The 16,177-nt window shown below is 57.6% G+C and overlaps 3 protein-coding genes across 3 annotated transcripts in view; all 3 read right to left on the reverse strand.

The window, feature by feature from the left end:
* Positions 1-1,780: 1,780 nt before the first annotated feature.
* On the reverse strand, positions 1,781-3,163 carry HCRT (hypocretin neuropeptide precursor). The gene is made up of 2 exons (XM_081109453.1): positions 2,989-3,163; positions 1,781-2,244 (listed from the first exon to the last, which is right to left on the reverse strand). Exons 1-2 carry the CDS (start codon positions 3,007-3,009, stop codon positions 1,876-1,878), a joined length of 390 nt encoding a protein of 129 aa, XP_080965579.1. The 5' UTR covers positions 3,010-3,163; the 3' UTR covers positions 1,781-1,875.
* Positions 3,164-4,939: 1,776 nt separating this feature from the next.
* Positions 4,940-8,766, reverse strand: GHDC (GH3 domain containing). Its single transcript, XM_081109457.1, is given in 9 exon segments — positions 4,940-5,704; positions 5,983-6,068; positions 6,434-6,512; positions 6,514-6,568; positions 6,645-6,716; positions 6,828-7,020; positions 7,428-7,929; positions 8,064-8,185; positions 8,486-8,766. Coding segments are annotated over 9 exon segments (1,596 nt in total). The 5' UTR covers positions 8,754-8,766; the 3' UTR covers positions 4,940-5,485.
* A 3,101-nt stretch (positions 8,767-11,867) lies between these two features.
* The window catches only part of STAT5B (signal transducer and activator of transcription 5B), a 58,106-nt gene continuing 53,796 nt past the window's right edge, over positions 11,868-16,177 (reverse strand). The window contains exons 18-20 of the mRNA XM_081109427.1: positions 14,984-15,035; positions 14,563-14,667; positions 11,868-14,407 (exon numbers count right to left, since the gene is read on the reverse strand). Coding sequence (XP_080965553.1) covers positions 14,281-14,407; positions 14,563-14,667; positions 14,984-15,035 — 284 coding nt within the window. The 3' untranslated portion in view covers positions 11,868-14,280. The remainder of the gene's footprint in view (positions 14,408-14,562; positions 14,668-14,983; positions 15,036-16,177) is intronic.

Genomic DNA, 16,177 nt, shown 5'->3' on the forward strand with positions numbered 1-16,177 from the left:
CGAAGAGGCGGCTCGGAGCCGGAGTGTCAGACACGCCTCCTCCCGGTGGCCACGCCCCCGCGCGTGGAGCCCTGGCGCGCCTCGCGGCTCCGCCCCACGGGTTTCCCCAGGCGCCGCCCCAGCCGGGAACGGGATCTGGCTCGCAGTGCTGCCTGCTGGAGCCGGGCTGCTTTGCAGCGCTCGCAGGTCCCTGCGCTCCGCCAGGAGACAGCAGGGGTTAAAGGGGCTGTGTGTGCCTCGCTGCGCGCAGGGCACGCTGGCAAATTCCGCCTCTCGGCCGGCAGGATGGATGAAAAGAGCTTTGGGGTCCATCGGGTAGAGTCCTGGCTCTGCCATTTACTGAATGTGTGACGTGGCCTCTCTGAACCTCACTTTGCTTATCTGTAAAATGGAGCTAATCATTTTTACCTCCTGCGGTTGTGAGAAGGCAATGGCATAATGCACACGTTGGCACAAAATAAGTGAGTTGGAGAGCACTTTTCTCCCTATTCTCCCTTTTCCCATCGTCCTGACTTAACACTCCTCTCTGCTGCCACTCAAGCGCAGGAGAGGCTGGAAGCCAGTATGGGGCAGAGAAAGACAGCTTCAAGGTGGACAGAGTCGGTTTGCAAATCTCCAAAGGTGAGCTGGGGGGCTTCGAACTCCATCTTTTCCAAGACTTAACCAGTACAGCAGCAAGAAGGACCCAGGGGAGACCAGACGCCGGACTTTTTCAGCCCGGAAGCAGAAAATGACTGAGGCTTAGGGTGACTGCTTCCCAGCGAAAGCCAGTGAAGATGGAAAGATGGTCTCCTGAGAGGGCAAGCCAGTTGCATCCCCAACCCCTTCCTCCCAGAGCCTGAACCCAGTGTTAGATTGCTTAAAAGCGCGACTTCTTTTTGTGTCTCTACTTCTGGGTGTTATATCAGTTCCCTAGGACTCCTGTCACAAAGTACCGCCAACGGGGTACTTAAACAACAGAAATTTATTTTCCCACAATTTTGGAGGCTAGAAGTCCAAGCTCAAGATGACGGCAGGATTGGTTCCTTTTGAAAGCTGTGAGCTTCTGAGGGGTTGCTGGCAATCTTTGGTGGGTAGATGCACCACCCACCTCTGCCTGCATGTTCACATGGGCTCTTTCTGTGTACGTTTCTGTGTCCAAACCCTCCCCCCCCTTTTAGAAGGACCCTAGTCATATTGGAGTGGAGACCCGTTCCACTCCAACAGAACCTCATCTTAACTAATATCTGCAACGACCCTCCAAATAAGATCTCATTCTGAAGTGCTGAGGGTTATAACTTCAACATATGAATTTGGGGAGGGGACACAATTCAATCTATGACAGGTGTGTTCCAATAAAGTGGCAGGAAAATCTTGCCCCCCCCCCCGCCCCCCGCATCAGAACTCGCGACTCCCAGCTTCCTACAGAATAAAGTGACTCGTGAGGGCGTCACAATCGGGGCTGCACGACCTAACCGCCTCCCCTCCAGTGCCTCACCTCTCCCCACACCCGCCACCCCGCGCTGCAGCCCCTCTGGATGATTTACGTGGAGCCGCATGTTCCTTGCATCCTCCCCTCGAAGCACGCACATCTGCGACTCTTTCCGCACCCACGGCCTTGCACGGCGCCTTGTTCTGGGGAGCTCCCCACCCACAAGTGTTCAGGTCCAAGGACGCCCGCCCAAGCTGAGGTGTCCGGGAACCCCGGCTTCCAAGCCCTCGGGCTCTTTCCAGTTCGCAAGACTCTGACGCCCCCTGGAGGGCAGGACTCTACCACACAGGAACCGAGACCGGCCACGTTATCGGAGACGCCTCTTTATTGCACATTTTTCTGGGGGCTGATAGCGGGCGGGCAGAGGGGAGAGGCCAGTGCCAAGACGTAGTCTGAGCACGGGCTCAGACCCCGGACCGTGCCCCGGGAGCAGCAGAGGCGGCGGCCGCAGCGGGACAGCGACGCCCCGGACAAGGGCGTGGCGCTGGCTCTGCGCCTGCGCGGCGGCCCATGGTCAGGATGCCGGCCGCGTGGTTGCCGTTGGCCTGCAGGAGGCGCTGCAGTCGGCCCTGCAGGCCTGGGCCGGGCCGCCGCTTTCCCAGCGTGAGGATGCCGGCCGCGTGGTTGCCCGCGCCGTGCAGCAGCTCGTAGAGGCGGCAGGAGCACGTCTTCTGGCGGCAGCAGTCGGGCAGGGGCTGCGCGGCCGCGCCGGGCGACAGCAGCGCGGGCGGCAGCAGCAGCAGCAGCAGCAGCGTCACGGCGGTCCAGGGGACCTAGGGAGGAGGAGACCGGGCGCTGGGGGTCTGAACGCCGCGCCGCCTCCAGCCCCTACACCCAGGCCCTGCCCAGATCGCCGCGCGCCCCCTCTTGGCTGGCGCCCCTTCCTGGCTGCCCCTTCAGAAGGGGGTCATTGGAGACCCCCTGGGCAGAATGGATCCCTGTCTCCTCTGAGGATCCTTAATTCGTCGTTACCCCATTAGAATGCTTACCACTCCGCCTGAAAACAGGTGTGAGAGTCTGTCTGCACCAGAAGTTTGTGCACTCGAAAACAGGCCCTATTTAGCCCCACTATCCCTACCCACTGCGGCAAACCCGTGCAAATCCAGGACTAGCAGGGTCCAAATCGTTGTCTTGTTTGCCTGTTCCTTTGCAGGGGACACTGAACTGGGCTTCGGCCCCGTTTCCTACCCTCTTAGGGGCCACAGCCTCCTCACCTGTGAACTGGGTATTAAATACTCCCCACCGGGCAGGGCTGCTGGGAGGAGGACACGCGATGACAGGTACAAGCAGCACCTGATGAGTGGTACGTGCGCAATACACATGAGCTCTTAGAAGAGCAGGGCGCTACTGAGCCTTAACCAAGGCAGGTCCTCAGCCAAGCGTCCACCCAGGGCCCTGCCTGCCCCAGAGCCCACATAGAAAAACAAGAGGGGGGACTCTCAGCCTTCCTTCCAGCCCCGGAGCAAGTGCTCTCACTGCCCCCGGAATGTGCGTCCCCTCCATCCCTGGGTCTTTACCTTTGTAGCGGGAGGGCTCATGGTGTCCGGAGCTCAGAGTGGACCCGCAGGGAAAGGCGCCGTCTCCAGTGGTCCAAACAGCTAGGAACTGGAAGGCTGCCGACTGTGACTGGCTAGCAGGGGTCTGGGGTTTATAATGCTCTGAGGTGGGGGGGCACTTGCGTCCACTCTGGGGCTAGACAAAGGCAAATCTAAGATTAGCCTCAGACAGGGGGGCCGTCTCCAGGCTGGGCCCAAGGAATGGCCGCCAGGACACTCAGAGGCTGGGGTTGGATCACTGCGCCCCCGGTTCCCCCCTTCTCTGTCTGCCTGCTCCTTGGAGATGGGGCGGTCTCCGGGCACTAATGAGGCCACCTTGCACCCAGGAATCTGGGAGCACAAAAGAGGCCTTGGCTGGGCGCTGGTCTGAGACAATGTGGGGAGGGGCAGCTGCTAATTAGGGCAGGAGAAGAGGCAGACAGGAAACCCATTCTCCATGGGGTATATGTGTGTGTGTGCTCCTCCCCTCTGCCCCTGGGGTCTGTCAGACTCGGGGCCTCCTTCCTCCATGGAAAAACGGCTTATGAGCTGGCTCTCCCTCCCCCAGGTCCATTCCCTCTGCCCCTTCCACTACCCTCCAAGATGGAAAACCTTGAAAACCAAACCGGGGTAGTGAGGAAAAAAGTTCCTGGCGTTACCCTTTGACCTCCCCAGCTTCCTTCCTGGAGGGGAGAGACAGGGTCCCATCCCACCAGAGTTCCTCTTGTTCAGGGCACTGTCTGTTGAGCAGCTGGTCTGTGTCAGGCCCTGCACGGGGCTCTGGAGTGACATATGCATAGGACATGCCCAGTTTCCAAGGCGCTCCGAAGTCCAGGTGGGAGTGTGACCCGGCATATAATGGTAGCTCAGTGGGAGGAAGGACTCTGAAAAGGCCTTTTGTGAAAAGGGGATTTCTACCAGGCAAGGTCAGGGGAGAAGGCATTCTGCTGAAGGGACAACTGAACCAAAGACCTGGCGGTGACCGTGCCTAACTCATGTGGGATAGTGGGGTGTGGCTTTCCTCAGAGGAGAGAGGTGGCTGGACAGGCGAGCAAGAACGGGGATGGGTCAAAGGGCCTTTGAGGCTAAGCTGATTAGTCTTGACCCTGGGGGCACGGGGAGCCATGGGGATTTCAGTGGGAAGGAGTCATGGGCTGATACAGGGACTGGGTGGGTGGGCATAGGGGCCTGGAGGTAGGGCATGGGATTGAGAAGTCATTCGGGGACAGAAGCAGAGACTGACACACAGGTGCTGCGTTACTGAGGCGGAGCCGCTGGGCCCGGAGCAGGTCTCACAACCTCAGGAAGCCTCCGTGCCCCCGGTAAGACGGGCAGTTAGCCCACATAACCTCTGCGGTCGCTTCCTGCTCTGATGATTTGCAGTAGAGCCACTGCCTATGGAAGTGACTTCTGGGTGTGGGGCCAGGAAAGGGACCTGTGTGAGCCAGGGCCAGGGAAGTTGGGGAGTAGCCCCTTCACATTTAGGTTAAGCTTGGGATGGGGAGAGGGAGGAGGAGGGGCTCTGAGTCTGCTGGGTTGACCTAGCCAGTGGTCGGCAAACTCATTAGTCAACAGAGCCAAATATCAACAGGACAACGATTGAAATTTCTTTTGAGAGCAAAATTTTTTAAACTTAAACTATATAGGTAGGTACATTGTTATTAACTTAATTAGGGTACTCCTAAGGCTTAGGAAGAGCCACACTCAAGGGGCCAAAGAGCCGCATGTGGCTCGCGAGCCGCAGTTTGCCGACCACGGACCTAGGCCATGGCAGGAGTCCCCGAGGTCTCCTGCATGCACACACTTGGGGCCTCCCCCGTGGAGAGAGGGGGAAGCCCTGTGATCAGAGCTGAAGGGAGGGGACAGGCTGCGGCAGGATCAGAGCCAAAGGGACCACTACAGTTTCCCCAAACATAGACCCTGAGCCAAGAATCTGGGTGCAAGAGGTTTATTTGGGAAGTGATCCTAGAAAACACATCAGGGAGTGGAGATGGGAGGGATGCCTTAAGAACCGTGTTCATGAGAGGGTTGCCACTGCGGGCAGCTGGTGCACACACACTTCAGAATAGTCCCTCTGAGGGACAATGAAGCTGAGGCTGGTATTCACAACTCCTGTTCCTTGCTGACTGAGGGGTGCTCCTGAGAACACCAACTCCCAACACTTGCAGCCTGCACAGTGCGCTGGGCTGGGAGACACACGAGCACCAGCGTGTATGGGAACTCTCCAGCAGGGTCCTCCAGAGGGGGGTCCACGGGGCTCCAGGCAGGGCCCTGCCCTGCGGGGTCGGCTACACCCCCGAGGTCACCTCCTCAGAGCTGGCTGCCGAGGTTGGACCTCCCGAAGGCCCAGCAGCTCAGATGAGCGACTGAGAGGTGACACAGAGTCACAGACCCTGGCCCAGGGCTCCCCATCCAGAGAGGCTCCAGAGGAAAGAGAGAGGCAGCTTGTGGGGCGGCGGGGCCGGCGGGCAGCCTCCGCTCAGGACACCACCCTCCTCTGCAGGAGCTGGGCCAGGTGCCTGTGCCTGAGGACCCGGGGCATCGCCGGAGGGAAGGGGGCTGCGGGGGAGGCAGCGAGGGCCTCCCGGAGTGCTCTGAAGGCCCCCGGCCCCACCAGGTGGACTCTGGCAGGGCCCACGCTGCCGCGGAAGCGCAGGGCCTTGTAGCAGGGAGAGGCTTCCTGGAGGCAGCGGTCCAGCTGAGGACAGACGGCTGAGTGAGGCTGGTGCGTGGCCATGTGGTGTGTGGATGGGGTGCGCTTGCCTGTGCCTAGCGTGTGTGTGTGGGTAGGAGTTTCACGTGTACATGTGTATCTGGGACTCACCCCTCCCTTCTTAGAGCCTCGGGAAAGTTCTCCTCCCTGCCCCCACCTCCCCTTCACTGGGCTGTGCCCACTGCACCTAGGCGGGGCGGGGGAGGGGGGGGGGTGCAGAATGAAGGGGACATGCAGTCGGACCCTGTCCCTGTCTCATTTACCTTGTCTCGATTTTCCTCCGACAGATTCCTCAGCCCCCTCAGTGCCACAAACACCTCATAGTGGGGGGCAGAGCCCCCGGAGGAATCTGCAGGCAAAACCCACGCACACGCACTCCTGTGAATGGGGCAGCCTCCAAAACCAATGCCCACTGCCCCACCTCGCTCTCCTCTGCTCTGAGGTTCGTGGGAAAACAGGGGTTTCTTGGTGTGGAGGGAGGGTAAAGGAAGAGGAGCCCAGGGCCTAGTCCTAAATATGAAACAAGTCAGGAAAGTAACCAGGGAGAGACTGCAGCAGGAGGGATGGGAGTGAGCCCTGGGGAAGGACTCTTTTTAGGAGCCACAAAGGAGGCTGGGTCTGACCTCCTTCCTAGAGAGCTCTCAGCAGGGGGGGGCATGGATTGTGGGGGAGTTAACCCAAGAATGGGGGGCAGGGGCCAATGGAGAAGCTTACCCAGAATGCTGCTCTCCACACAGACATGGTCCAACAGCTTGGCCCCTGGCCACTGCCCCACCGCCCGGCCCAGGGCCTCAAGAGAACATGTCCTCGCCAATGTCTTCTCCTCGAACACTCAGGGACTGGCCCAGCCTGGGGAGGAAGGAGCGGGAGGCAGAGGAGCCCAGGGTTTAAGGACGGCCCCTCAGCTCCCCGGGACGTCACCCACCTGCAGATGAACCTGACGACTGGGCACTGATTGTAGGCACCAACTACCCGAACCACATCACCCAGGCGGCATCTGACAGGGGGGAGTGAGGGGAGGTCAGGCCCAAGGACCCGTCAGCTCATGCTTCTGGTCCTCAACAGGTCCCAGAGGGCTTGAGGCACCAGGGCGTGGGCAGATGATCACCTGGTAAGGCTGGCCGGGTCAGTTAACACCAGCTCGTATTCCTGGCCCTTCTGGGCCTCGGCCAACAGGATAGTGGTGGCAGCCTCTCCCTGGCCTCCCTCCTGGACTGGGAGCAGCTCAATCAAGGGAGCACCAGGGGGGAGGAGGTAGAGCCCAGCAGGCTGCTCTGGCCACAGGTTCAGGCCCACCGCCCCTGCGGGAAGTAAGCAGCCTCTTCTGGTGGTGCCATTGCTTTCTGCTAGGCCCTCACCCCTGGGCCTCAACCCTCTGAGCATCTGATTCTCCTGCTGCCCTCCCACCCCCTCCTTTGTGGCTTTCCCAGGCTCAGCACCCTGCTTCTGGGGCCCTAATTGGGAAGAGGCAGTGGTTCTGGGTGCGGCAGGCCTGGGGGTAAATGCTGGGGCTGTGTGAGTTTGTGCAACCTCTCTATGAGCCTCAGCTTCTCCATGTGTAAAATGGAGCTGCTGGTGTTGGGGGAAGTCACAAAGGGTTGGGAGGATTACATGAGATGATGACATGAGATGAGTAGGGCTCACTATATGGCAGCCAGCAGTGTGCCCTCTGCCCCGACCCCAGCTCCCACCCTTGAGTCTTGCTGACCTCCAGAGGCAGCATAAGCAGGTGAGAAGAAGGCTAGCCCTTGGCACCACAAGGCCTCCAGGGCAGCCACAGCCTCGCCCTGGCCTCCGGCGTCCAGAGTCACCACCACCTGCAGCTTTGGCCAGAGCCGCAGGGCCAGTCCTCGGGGTCCCTGCTCGAGGGCTTCCCGCAGCTCAGCTGCCCGCGTCGGGAGAGGCGCTCCTGGGTTCCCAGCAGCTATTGCCTCAGCCAGCTCTTCGCCATCGGCCTCCAGGCCCGAGAAAACGTCCAGGAGTTCGACGGCCGTCCTGGCTTCCAGTGCCCGCAGCCCTGGGGACCTCAGTGCCTCCAGCAGCAGGGCCCCGGGGTCCTTGGCTCCAGGGGGGCTACCCTGGCTGAGGGCGTGCCAGGGCCAGGGGAGAGGGTGGGGCCAGGGGGAGGCAGGGGTCACACAGGCTGTACTCCCGGGGGCCAGCGCTGCTGGGTAGGCCTGGTTTAGGGCTGCCAGACCCAGCAAGGTGGCCTGGAGGGAAACAAGAGAGGGTGTTGCCTGAGCCCGACCCTGAGCCCCCAATTTGGGGATTCTTTGCCCACCCTGGTGGGAGGGTGTGGCTACAAGCTGGGGTCTACGGTGGGGCTGGGCTCTTCTGGGTTTACCTGCAGAGAGGCCTCCCCGTGCTGCTGTTTTGAGGTAGGGGGCAGGAGCTGCTCCCCACTTTCTTCTTCCGGGGCCTGGCTGGCCTTGGTCAAAGGGAGATGATTCCGGAAGGTGGTCATATCTGTAGCCCCAAAGACATCATAAACTCCTCTTGAAGCCACACAGTTTCCCAGGAGTTTCAGACAAGGCTGGTGAGACCTTTGAAGAAGGGACTTGGGCCAGGCCTGGATGGGGGCGGGGCTATCCGGGTCCAGGGTGGGAAAAGTCCTCTCGGACAATGCTGAGCCTGGGGAGGGTCTCTGGCTCAGCCTCTCCGTGTTGGGAGCGCGAGGGGGGCGGGAGGTCTTCAGGTTCTGGAATCTGATTGTCCTGTGGGGTTCCTTTCTCTTGGGGCCACCTCCCCAGACCCTGGAAAACACACCTGTGCTCCCCCGGAGAGGAGAGTGGGGACCCTGGGTTCCCTTCAGACACCACCTCAGGGCCTGCTGCTGGCGCTGGCCCGCGTGCAGGGTGCTCTGCTCCAGCCTCCACTGCTGCCAGGCGGCTGCCCAGCACAGGGCCCCGCATGCCACGCGGTGCTGCAGGCTGGCCAGCCAGGACGGCCCGGGACCCTGGGCCTGCTGCTGCCAGAGCACGGCCAGTGGCAGCAGCAGCAGCAGCAGGAATACCAGCAGCAGGAGCAGCAGCATCTCCAGGCAGCTCCTGGAGGAGGAAGGGCCCGGAGTGCTGGTCCTGCAGCTGCAGGGGATCCCCCGTTCCGTACCCCCATTCTACCTCACGCAGGAGAACCCAGGACAGAGCAAGTGTAGGGAGAAGCCAGGACCCCCGTCGGGCAGTGAGGCGGAGAGCATCAGGCTTTAGCGTCGCACTGACCTGAGGTCGGATCCTGGCTCTGCCACTGGCTGCCTGTGTGGCCCCAGGTAGTTCAGGTGGCTGCTCTGAGCTCCATCCCCCTGCCTGTCAAATGGGAGCATAATCCGCGCCTCAGAAGGTGCAGAAAGGGCTTGGCACGGTGCCCAGCGCCCAGCGGCTGCTTGACGAATGACAGGTCTTGCCGAGCGGCTCTGCTTCCTCCCAGGACCCACCCTGTCCCAGCTCCGTGTCCCTCCGAGCCCTGGGCAGTGGTTCGTGTCCCACATGTACCTGTCACAGCCCACTTGAGCCTACTCCCAGCATCCAGGCCCCCTCGGCACCCCGGGCTCAGCTTACAGCTGAGTAAGAAGGGGCCCTGGCTTTGAAGGCTGGGCCTCACAAACAGGGAAATCCGGTTACTGGGTCTGAGGGAGGAGCTGGGATGGGTGGGGGGTGCTCTTAAAGGAGCAGGTTGCCTAAGGGGGGCATGCTGGGTGCTGGCCCAGGCTGGCAGACATGGGAAGCGAGGGCTAGAACAGGATGGTCCTCAGATCTGTGCAGGGGAAGGAAGAGAAGGTTGACTGTGTGGGAAGGAGCGTCAGGAAGCAGCGTCCGCTGGGGGTGGGGCAGATTCAAGCTTGACAACTGGTAAAAACCAACGTTTTCTCCCAACCCAGAAAGCCTCCCCACCAAGACAGTAGCGAAAGAAAGACACTTTTGTTACTGGAGAAACATTAAGTTAGAAGGTGACGCGCATCCCAGGCCACCCGCGAAGGGATTGCAAAGACAGAAAAGCATCGCACCCCCGTTTACGGCCAAGCAGAGAGAGCCCGTCACAGTGTTCTCAAGGTAAGTGGTAACTAGTCCTCAAGCCAGAGAAGCTGACGCGCCACTGGCCACAGGTACCTCATCCGATGTGGGGTCACGACCTGTGCTAGCTTACTGGCTTTGTCCCCGGGAAACACAAACTTCCATAGGACACAGGGTAGTTCGCAACTTGGAGCAAGGCACCGGCGACCTCAGGCTCGGGCTCCCCTGCTGTGGAGGTGGGAAGTTGTGCGAGGCTCCTCTGCGGCCCGTGGCCAAGTCCTCTCCCCCTCCGCCTGCGCTCTGGCCCCAGGCGCTCAGACACTAACACCCCTCCCTCGGCCCCTCGCTGGTTCTATGTCTCGCAGCATCTCTCCCTGCGTTTCACAGCTGAGCTCCTTTGCACAGGTCTGCTCTCAGTCAGTCTACCCCCCCTCCCGCCCCCCACTTTCACTCCTTTATTTCTTGCTGAGATATTGTGCTTGCTTTTTAAAACACAACAGCGTTATTATATATAATTCACACAAATCACCCATTTAACGTGTACAATTCAATGGTTTTCACTATATTCACATATACGTGACACCAATAGTCAATTTTATACTATTTTCGTAACCTCAAGAGTAACCCTGTACCCTTTAGCTATACCCCTCAATCCCTTCCCAGCTTCCCACCCCCGCCCCGCCCCCCCCCCCGCCCCCCGCCCCCCAGCCCTAAGCAAACACAAACCTACTTTCTGTATAGATTCGCCATTATTCTGGACATCTCACATAAATGGAATCCACACATGGTCTTTTGCATCTGGCTTCCTGCACTTAGCATAATGTTTACAAGGTTCTTCTCTGGGTTACTGTGCGCCACTAGTTCTTTTTATTGACAAATCATATTCCATTGGAGGCAACACCACCCAGATGTGCTGTGTAAACACCATCACACCGGTTTACCCATTCATCAGTTGATAGACATTTGGCTCATTTCCGCTCTTTGACTATTATGTAGAATGAACATTTATATACATGTTTTTCTGTGGACATGTAATTTTCCTTGTGTCAAGAATAGCTGGGTTGTATAGTAACTCTTTTTTAACTGTTTAAGGAATGGCTCAACTGGCTTCCAAAGTGCCTGCATCCTTTCACATCCCCACCAGCAGTACGTGAGTTTTCCGATTTCTCTACCTCTTTGCTAATTTATTACCTGGCCTTTTGATCTAGCCATTCTAGTGGGGTATGGAGTGACTTGAGTCTATTTTAATTTTCCTGATGACCAATGATGAGCATAGTGGCCATGTGTGTATCTTCTTTGCAGAAATGTCTTTTATTTTCTCCTGTGGGTTCTCTTTTTATTTTCTTGAGAGTGTCCTTTGTGTTGGAAAATTCCCTGGGGTGTACCGCAGCTGACTTCCCAAGGAGGACAGGGCTGAGACCGAAAGGAGAGGATGACAAAGAATGAAACGGGGAGTTTATTAAGAGAACTTACACACAGCAGCCGTCTCGGGCCGCATCCGGATGATGGCTCTCCACCCCACAGAAGGGAAGAGAGCTTGAAACACAGCCTTCGGGAACACTGGTGGCTCTTAGCCAAGTGGCACCTGCTTGTTAAGAGCTGACTATCCCTAAGCACTACACAAGGACAGGGCCTCCTTCTCTGTGCAAGAACAGGCCTTTCGGCGGACACAGGTGTAAGTGTCCAAACATCATGTGAGCAGGGAGGTAAGAAATGCCCCCACTGCTCTGGCCAGTTTGGCTCCATGGATAGAGCGTCAGCCTGCAGATCGAAGGGTCCCAGGTTCGATCCTGGTCAAGGGCAGGTACCTCTGTTGCAGTCTCCTCCCCAGCCAGGGGCCCTGGTCAGAGTGTGTGCAGGCGGCAACTAATCGATGTGTTTCTCTCACATCAATGTTTCTGTCTTTCCCTCTCTCTTCTACTCTCTCTAAAATCAATGGAAAAATACCTTCAGGTGAGGATTAAAGAAAAAAATGAAATAAAAATAAATGCCCCATCCGCCATCAAACCCAGTGACCGCTCTCGGAGAAGCCAACCTCCAAACAGTTCTCCTTTCAGAGCCTCACTGATGATCGCCAGCGTTCCCCTTCCTGACCCCCCGCCCTCGCCATCTGATGGGAAAAATAGAACAGGACTCAATACTGCCCCTTCAGAGGAAGGCTTTATTGTAACATAAAATACATTATTTTGTGATTGGCCCAAGTAGAATTGTACACAATACTTTTTTATTTTATTTTTTTGCTGGCTAATGCTATTCGGCCTCAACACTAAAATATGTATCTGAAATAATTTCACAAAGTTTTAAAAAGAAAAGTTATAAAAAGTATACTTCCACATTAAGTTATATTCACTTTGTCTCCCCGCCACCCCCACAAAACCCTGCAGGCCGCACCCGTGGCGCTGGGACGCTGATGCCTGTGTGTGCCTGGGAGGAGCGAGAGGCGGGCGGTCCGGGCTTCCCGCGGCCTCCTCTGGTTGCAGGAACGGGGAGAAGAGAGAAAGGACAGTGCAGACAGTGAGCGCACCTTTCAGCCGAAAATCTCTCCCGTCGACAGGCACCGTTCTCGGGAAAACGGGGGACAGCTACGCGACTGTACAAGCTCGGGAGGGAGCCCGCACCGGGCAGTGCCCTCAGCCCTGCTGCCAGCTGTGAGGAGAGCGCTAGACCCTGGCATGCCCCAGGGCTGGGCCCCCTTCCCAGCGGGTCGGTACCCCCCACCCCCTCCCCCGCCCGCGTCCCCCGCTGGGCGTCGCTCTTGAGGCAGGCGTTGGTGAAGCCTGAGTGACAGGCAGGTGAGGGCTCTTCAAGAGCGGGCCAGGCTTCCTTACACCTCTCCCCAACACTCCCGTCCTCACAGGGGGGATTTTAATTGAATCCTGAGGGGTACGCAAGGGGCTCAGCAGCATTCTACATCAACGCTGGTATCCATGGAGGGGTCGGCCTGCGCCTCAGAGGCAGAGAGAGTCTACTGCCTGGCATAGAAAAATAAATCAGTGTATGAAACCAAGCCAGCGCAAACAGCAGCTTTTAAAAAGTCATTTTCCAATAAATAATTTACTACAGAGAAATAGGTTCCTTTAACATCAAAACACTGGTAAGTTCAGAAGTTAGTTTTTGTAAAAAAAATATGTTTATTTACTCACACATATAAAAATACGGTTTTTAGGGCCATTATTTCTTGGGCCTCGTCATATCCTTTCGGAGAGGGGGCCAGGGGCGACCTTGTAGGCCTAACCTGAAAACTACACCTGCTCCCCTCTCTTCCCACCTGCCTGCCGCAGCCCATTCCTTCCTTCTGGCGTGGAGCCGCGGAAGAAACCACGGACGGAATTACGCTTGAGGCTTTTTGTTTCTGCAGCTTACCAAACTTCCCGCAAACCTGCCGACTGCATTTGCCCCAACTCCCAATGCCTGACACCCAGAACCCTGCACCAGGTGGGCAACACCACCTGCTGGACATGCCGGCCCTGGGTTCGGACCGCACTCCTGCCGCCCACTCCCCGAGACATCGCGCACGATCAGTGAAGGGAAATGAGGTGACCTGGGTAGGAATGGCACAGGACCTGACACAGGAAGAGAGAACTTCAATGTCAGATGAGGGTGGGGAGGGGAAAACAAGAAGTCCCAAGTTAGAAGCAAAAACACCGTCCGACATTTGCGAAGAGCCGGCATCGGTCAGCCTTCCAGCGCGGAGGAAGGACGGGCAGATGGGACAGCAGCTTCCCTGGGCGACGAGGCGACGTTCTCGGCGCCTGCGGGTCAGGGCTGGGCATTCCACTCTGGCCGCGACACAAAGGACACCAACACTGTAAGCTTCGGTGGCGTGACCCTCTCTTCTGCCCTCTCGCTCATCTGCACGTGTGCGCACACAGAGGAACTGAGCGAGAGGAGGAGAGAGGGACACAGCCAGGAGGGCAGGAGGGACGGAGAAAACACGAAGACGGGTTACGTGTTATTTACAAAAGCCACTACCCATCCGAAGACCTCTGGCTCCCCTTGCCCCAACAATCCTCCTAAGTTGCCCCTTTCCCCATCCCTACCCGGGAAAAGGGAGTGGGGGGCGAGGGGAGGACTGGCATTCTTTGTCAGGAGGCGGTTTCCACATTGCAGAAGAAAAGCAGAGACCATCATGGTTACAGCACAACTGCCTGGCAAACACAGTGACAAAGACTCACCAGAGCAGCGGAGGTGCTTCCTCCTCCCTGCGTCCGTCTCTTACTTAACAGCCACACGTCAAAGTCCAGGCGCCCTCCAGACACGCGGCCATGGGCCAGGGCTCGTGGAGCCAACTGCCTTTGTGCACAAGGTTCAAACCACCACGGCCTTTGTCTGGACAGCAACGGGGAGGGACACCACACAGACACACACACACACACACACACGCACACGCTCCCTGCACTGGGGCCACCATGCACAGAAACACTAAAGTCACAACTAGCATTAACACTTCACATTATGAGTATTGTTTCCAAGGAGAAGCGATTCATGGAATTAAAACATCCACAAGAAGAACTCCTCTCACGAGGACCAAGACGCTGGCGGCGGCGATGGAGGTCACGACTGCGCGTGAGGGATCCACTGAGTGTCCATAGGTCGGCCCAAGAGTTCCTCCACGCGGCGCGCCACGTCCATCGTGTCGTCCAGATCGAAGTCCCCGTCGGTGTCAAGGACGGGGTCAGGGCTTGGGAGGGAAAGAGAAGAGATGAAGGGGGAGGGAGCGCTTGTCAGAGACCAATGACGAGGAGCAGAGACCATCCCGGGCCCTGCACCCCGCCCCGTCAGCAGCCCAAGGCCCAGGCCCAGCCCCCCGTGAAGCCCTGTAGGAACACCACCTACTTCTGTGGGTACATGTTGTAATGAGCCTGGGGACCCACAGCCGGGGAGGGGGCCTGGTCCATGTAGGTGGCACTGCCCCCAGCAGAGTCTGCAGACGTCACAAACCTGGAGGAGGAAGCAGAGCAGAGCCTCAGCGGCCTCAGCGGCCTCAGGGCAGCGCTGACAGGGGACGGGCTCAGGGGCATCTTTCTGTCTCTCTCAGGTGCAGAAGGACGAAGTGCAGGAGGGGGCCCTGGGCACTGGCCCATGGTGACCAAGCCTGGTTCCCTCCCCAGGGCTGAGCCAGGTTTTAGGGAGAATGGAATGCTGGGCCCTTGGACGGGAGGGGGGTGGTGGTGAGGAGTGAGAACAGCGGGGGTAGGGGGGCAGGGGCAGGGGAACAGAGGCAGCAGGAGACCAGAGCTGGACCCCAGACACTTACTCAGGGACCACTTGCTTGATCTGTGGCTTCACGTATCCGTCCACTGCTTTAGCTGCCGAGGGGGGAACGGTGATGAGAACCAAAGTTCTCCAACGGAATAAAAGTGAAATCTCCCTGATGAATCACATCTTTCCTTAGGATAGGACACAACCACCTGATTTTATCTTAGGATCTGACACCAGCACCTAACACTTCAACCTGATAGGACGGCCTGGCAGAGGGAAGCCTCAATCCTAACACTGCCAGTGAGGAGATAGTCCAAGTTGGCCTGCATTGCTTATCCATTCTTCAGACCACAGAAAGCATGTACTTCAATACAAATCCAAAACCAGCATTAACTGCAAACTAACTGTGAAAGGAAAACATATCTTGAAAGAGTTTATAGTCGCAGACGTGGCGGAGGGACAGGCCTGGCTCTGTGTCCCAGGGCACAACATTAGGACCAACAGGAGGAGGTCAGAAGGCGGCGACGTCTCCGTCAGTCAGATGTGGAAGAATGTTGTCATACATAGAGCTGCCCCCAAAAGGAATGGGAATGTCGCGGGAAGAACTGGTTTCCTTATCACTGGAGGTTCTCACTAGGGTGGTATGCGATCGTCAGGGATCCCAGAGAACACTCTCCGCCTTAGAGAGGAGCTGATTTGACCTGAGGATCTCAGAACTTACTCTGAGTATCTACTCTGTGGGAAAGGGAGTGTCACTCAGGTGTCTGCAAGCTCCTCCGTGCCCCGGGGGGCAGCCTGATGGTCACTCACTCTGGTGAGTGTAGTTTATGCCTGGGGGCTGTTGAAGAGGATGCTGGTGTGTGTCTCTCCTCCACTCACCACCGAATCCCACTGGGATGTGGCCGGCTAGGGGAGAAGCCTGAAAGCGACCTGGCCAGCCACAGTTACGACTTTTTAAAAGGCTGATTATGGAAATCCAGTGAAGTAGGAGTGTGAGGGTCTGGAGTCGGCGAATGAAGTCCTGTTTCCTGGGAATAATCATAATCCTGACTATATTAGACAATGAAGGCAACATGCAGTGAAATGCTACGTGGTTCACAAACTGCTTGGTACCCGAACCTGCTTCTTCCTGGCTTCCCATGTCAGGGGGCCGCCTTGTCATAACATCTCCTGCTTTTTGTGTTTTACAGTCTACAGAGAGTTTTATAGATTGGCAGGAAAGATAAAAAACAAAGAAATGCTGTAAAAA

The sequence above is a fragment of the Myotis nattereri genome, assembly GCF_964212035.1.
Source record: "Myotis nattereri genome assembly, chromosome: 16".
In the NCBI taxonomy this organism is placed as follows: domain Eukaryota; kingdom Metazoa; phylum Chordata; class Mammalia; order Chiroptera; family Vespertilionidae; genus Myotis; species Myotis nattereri.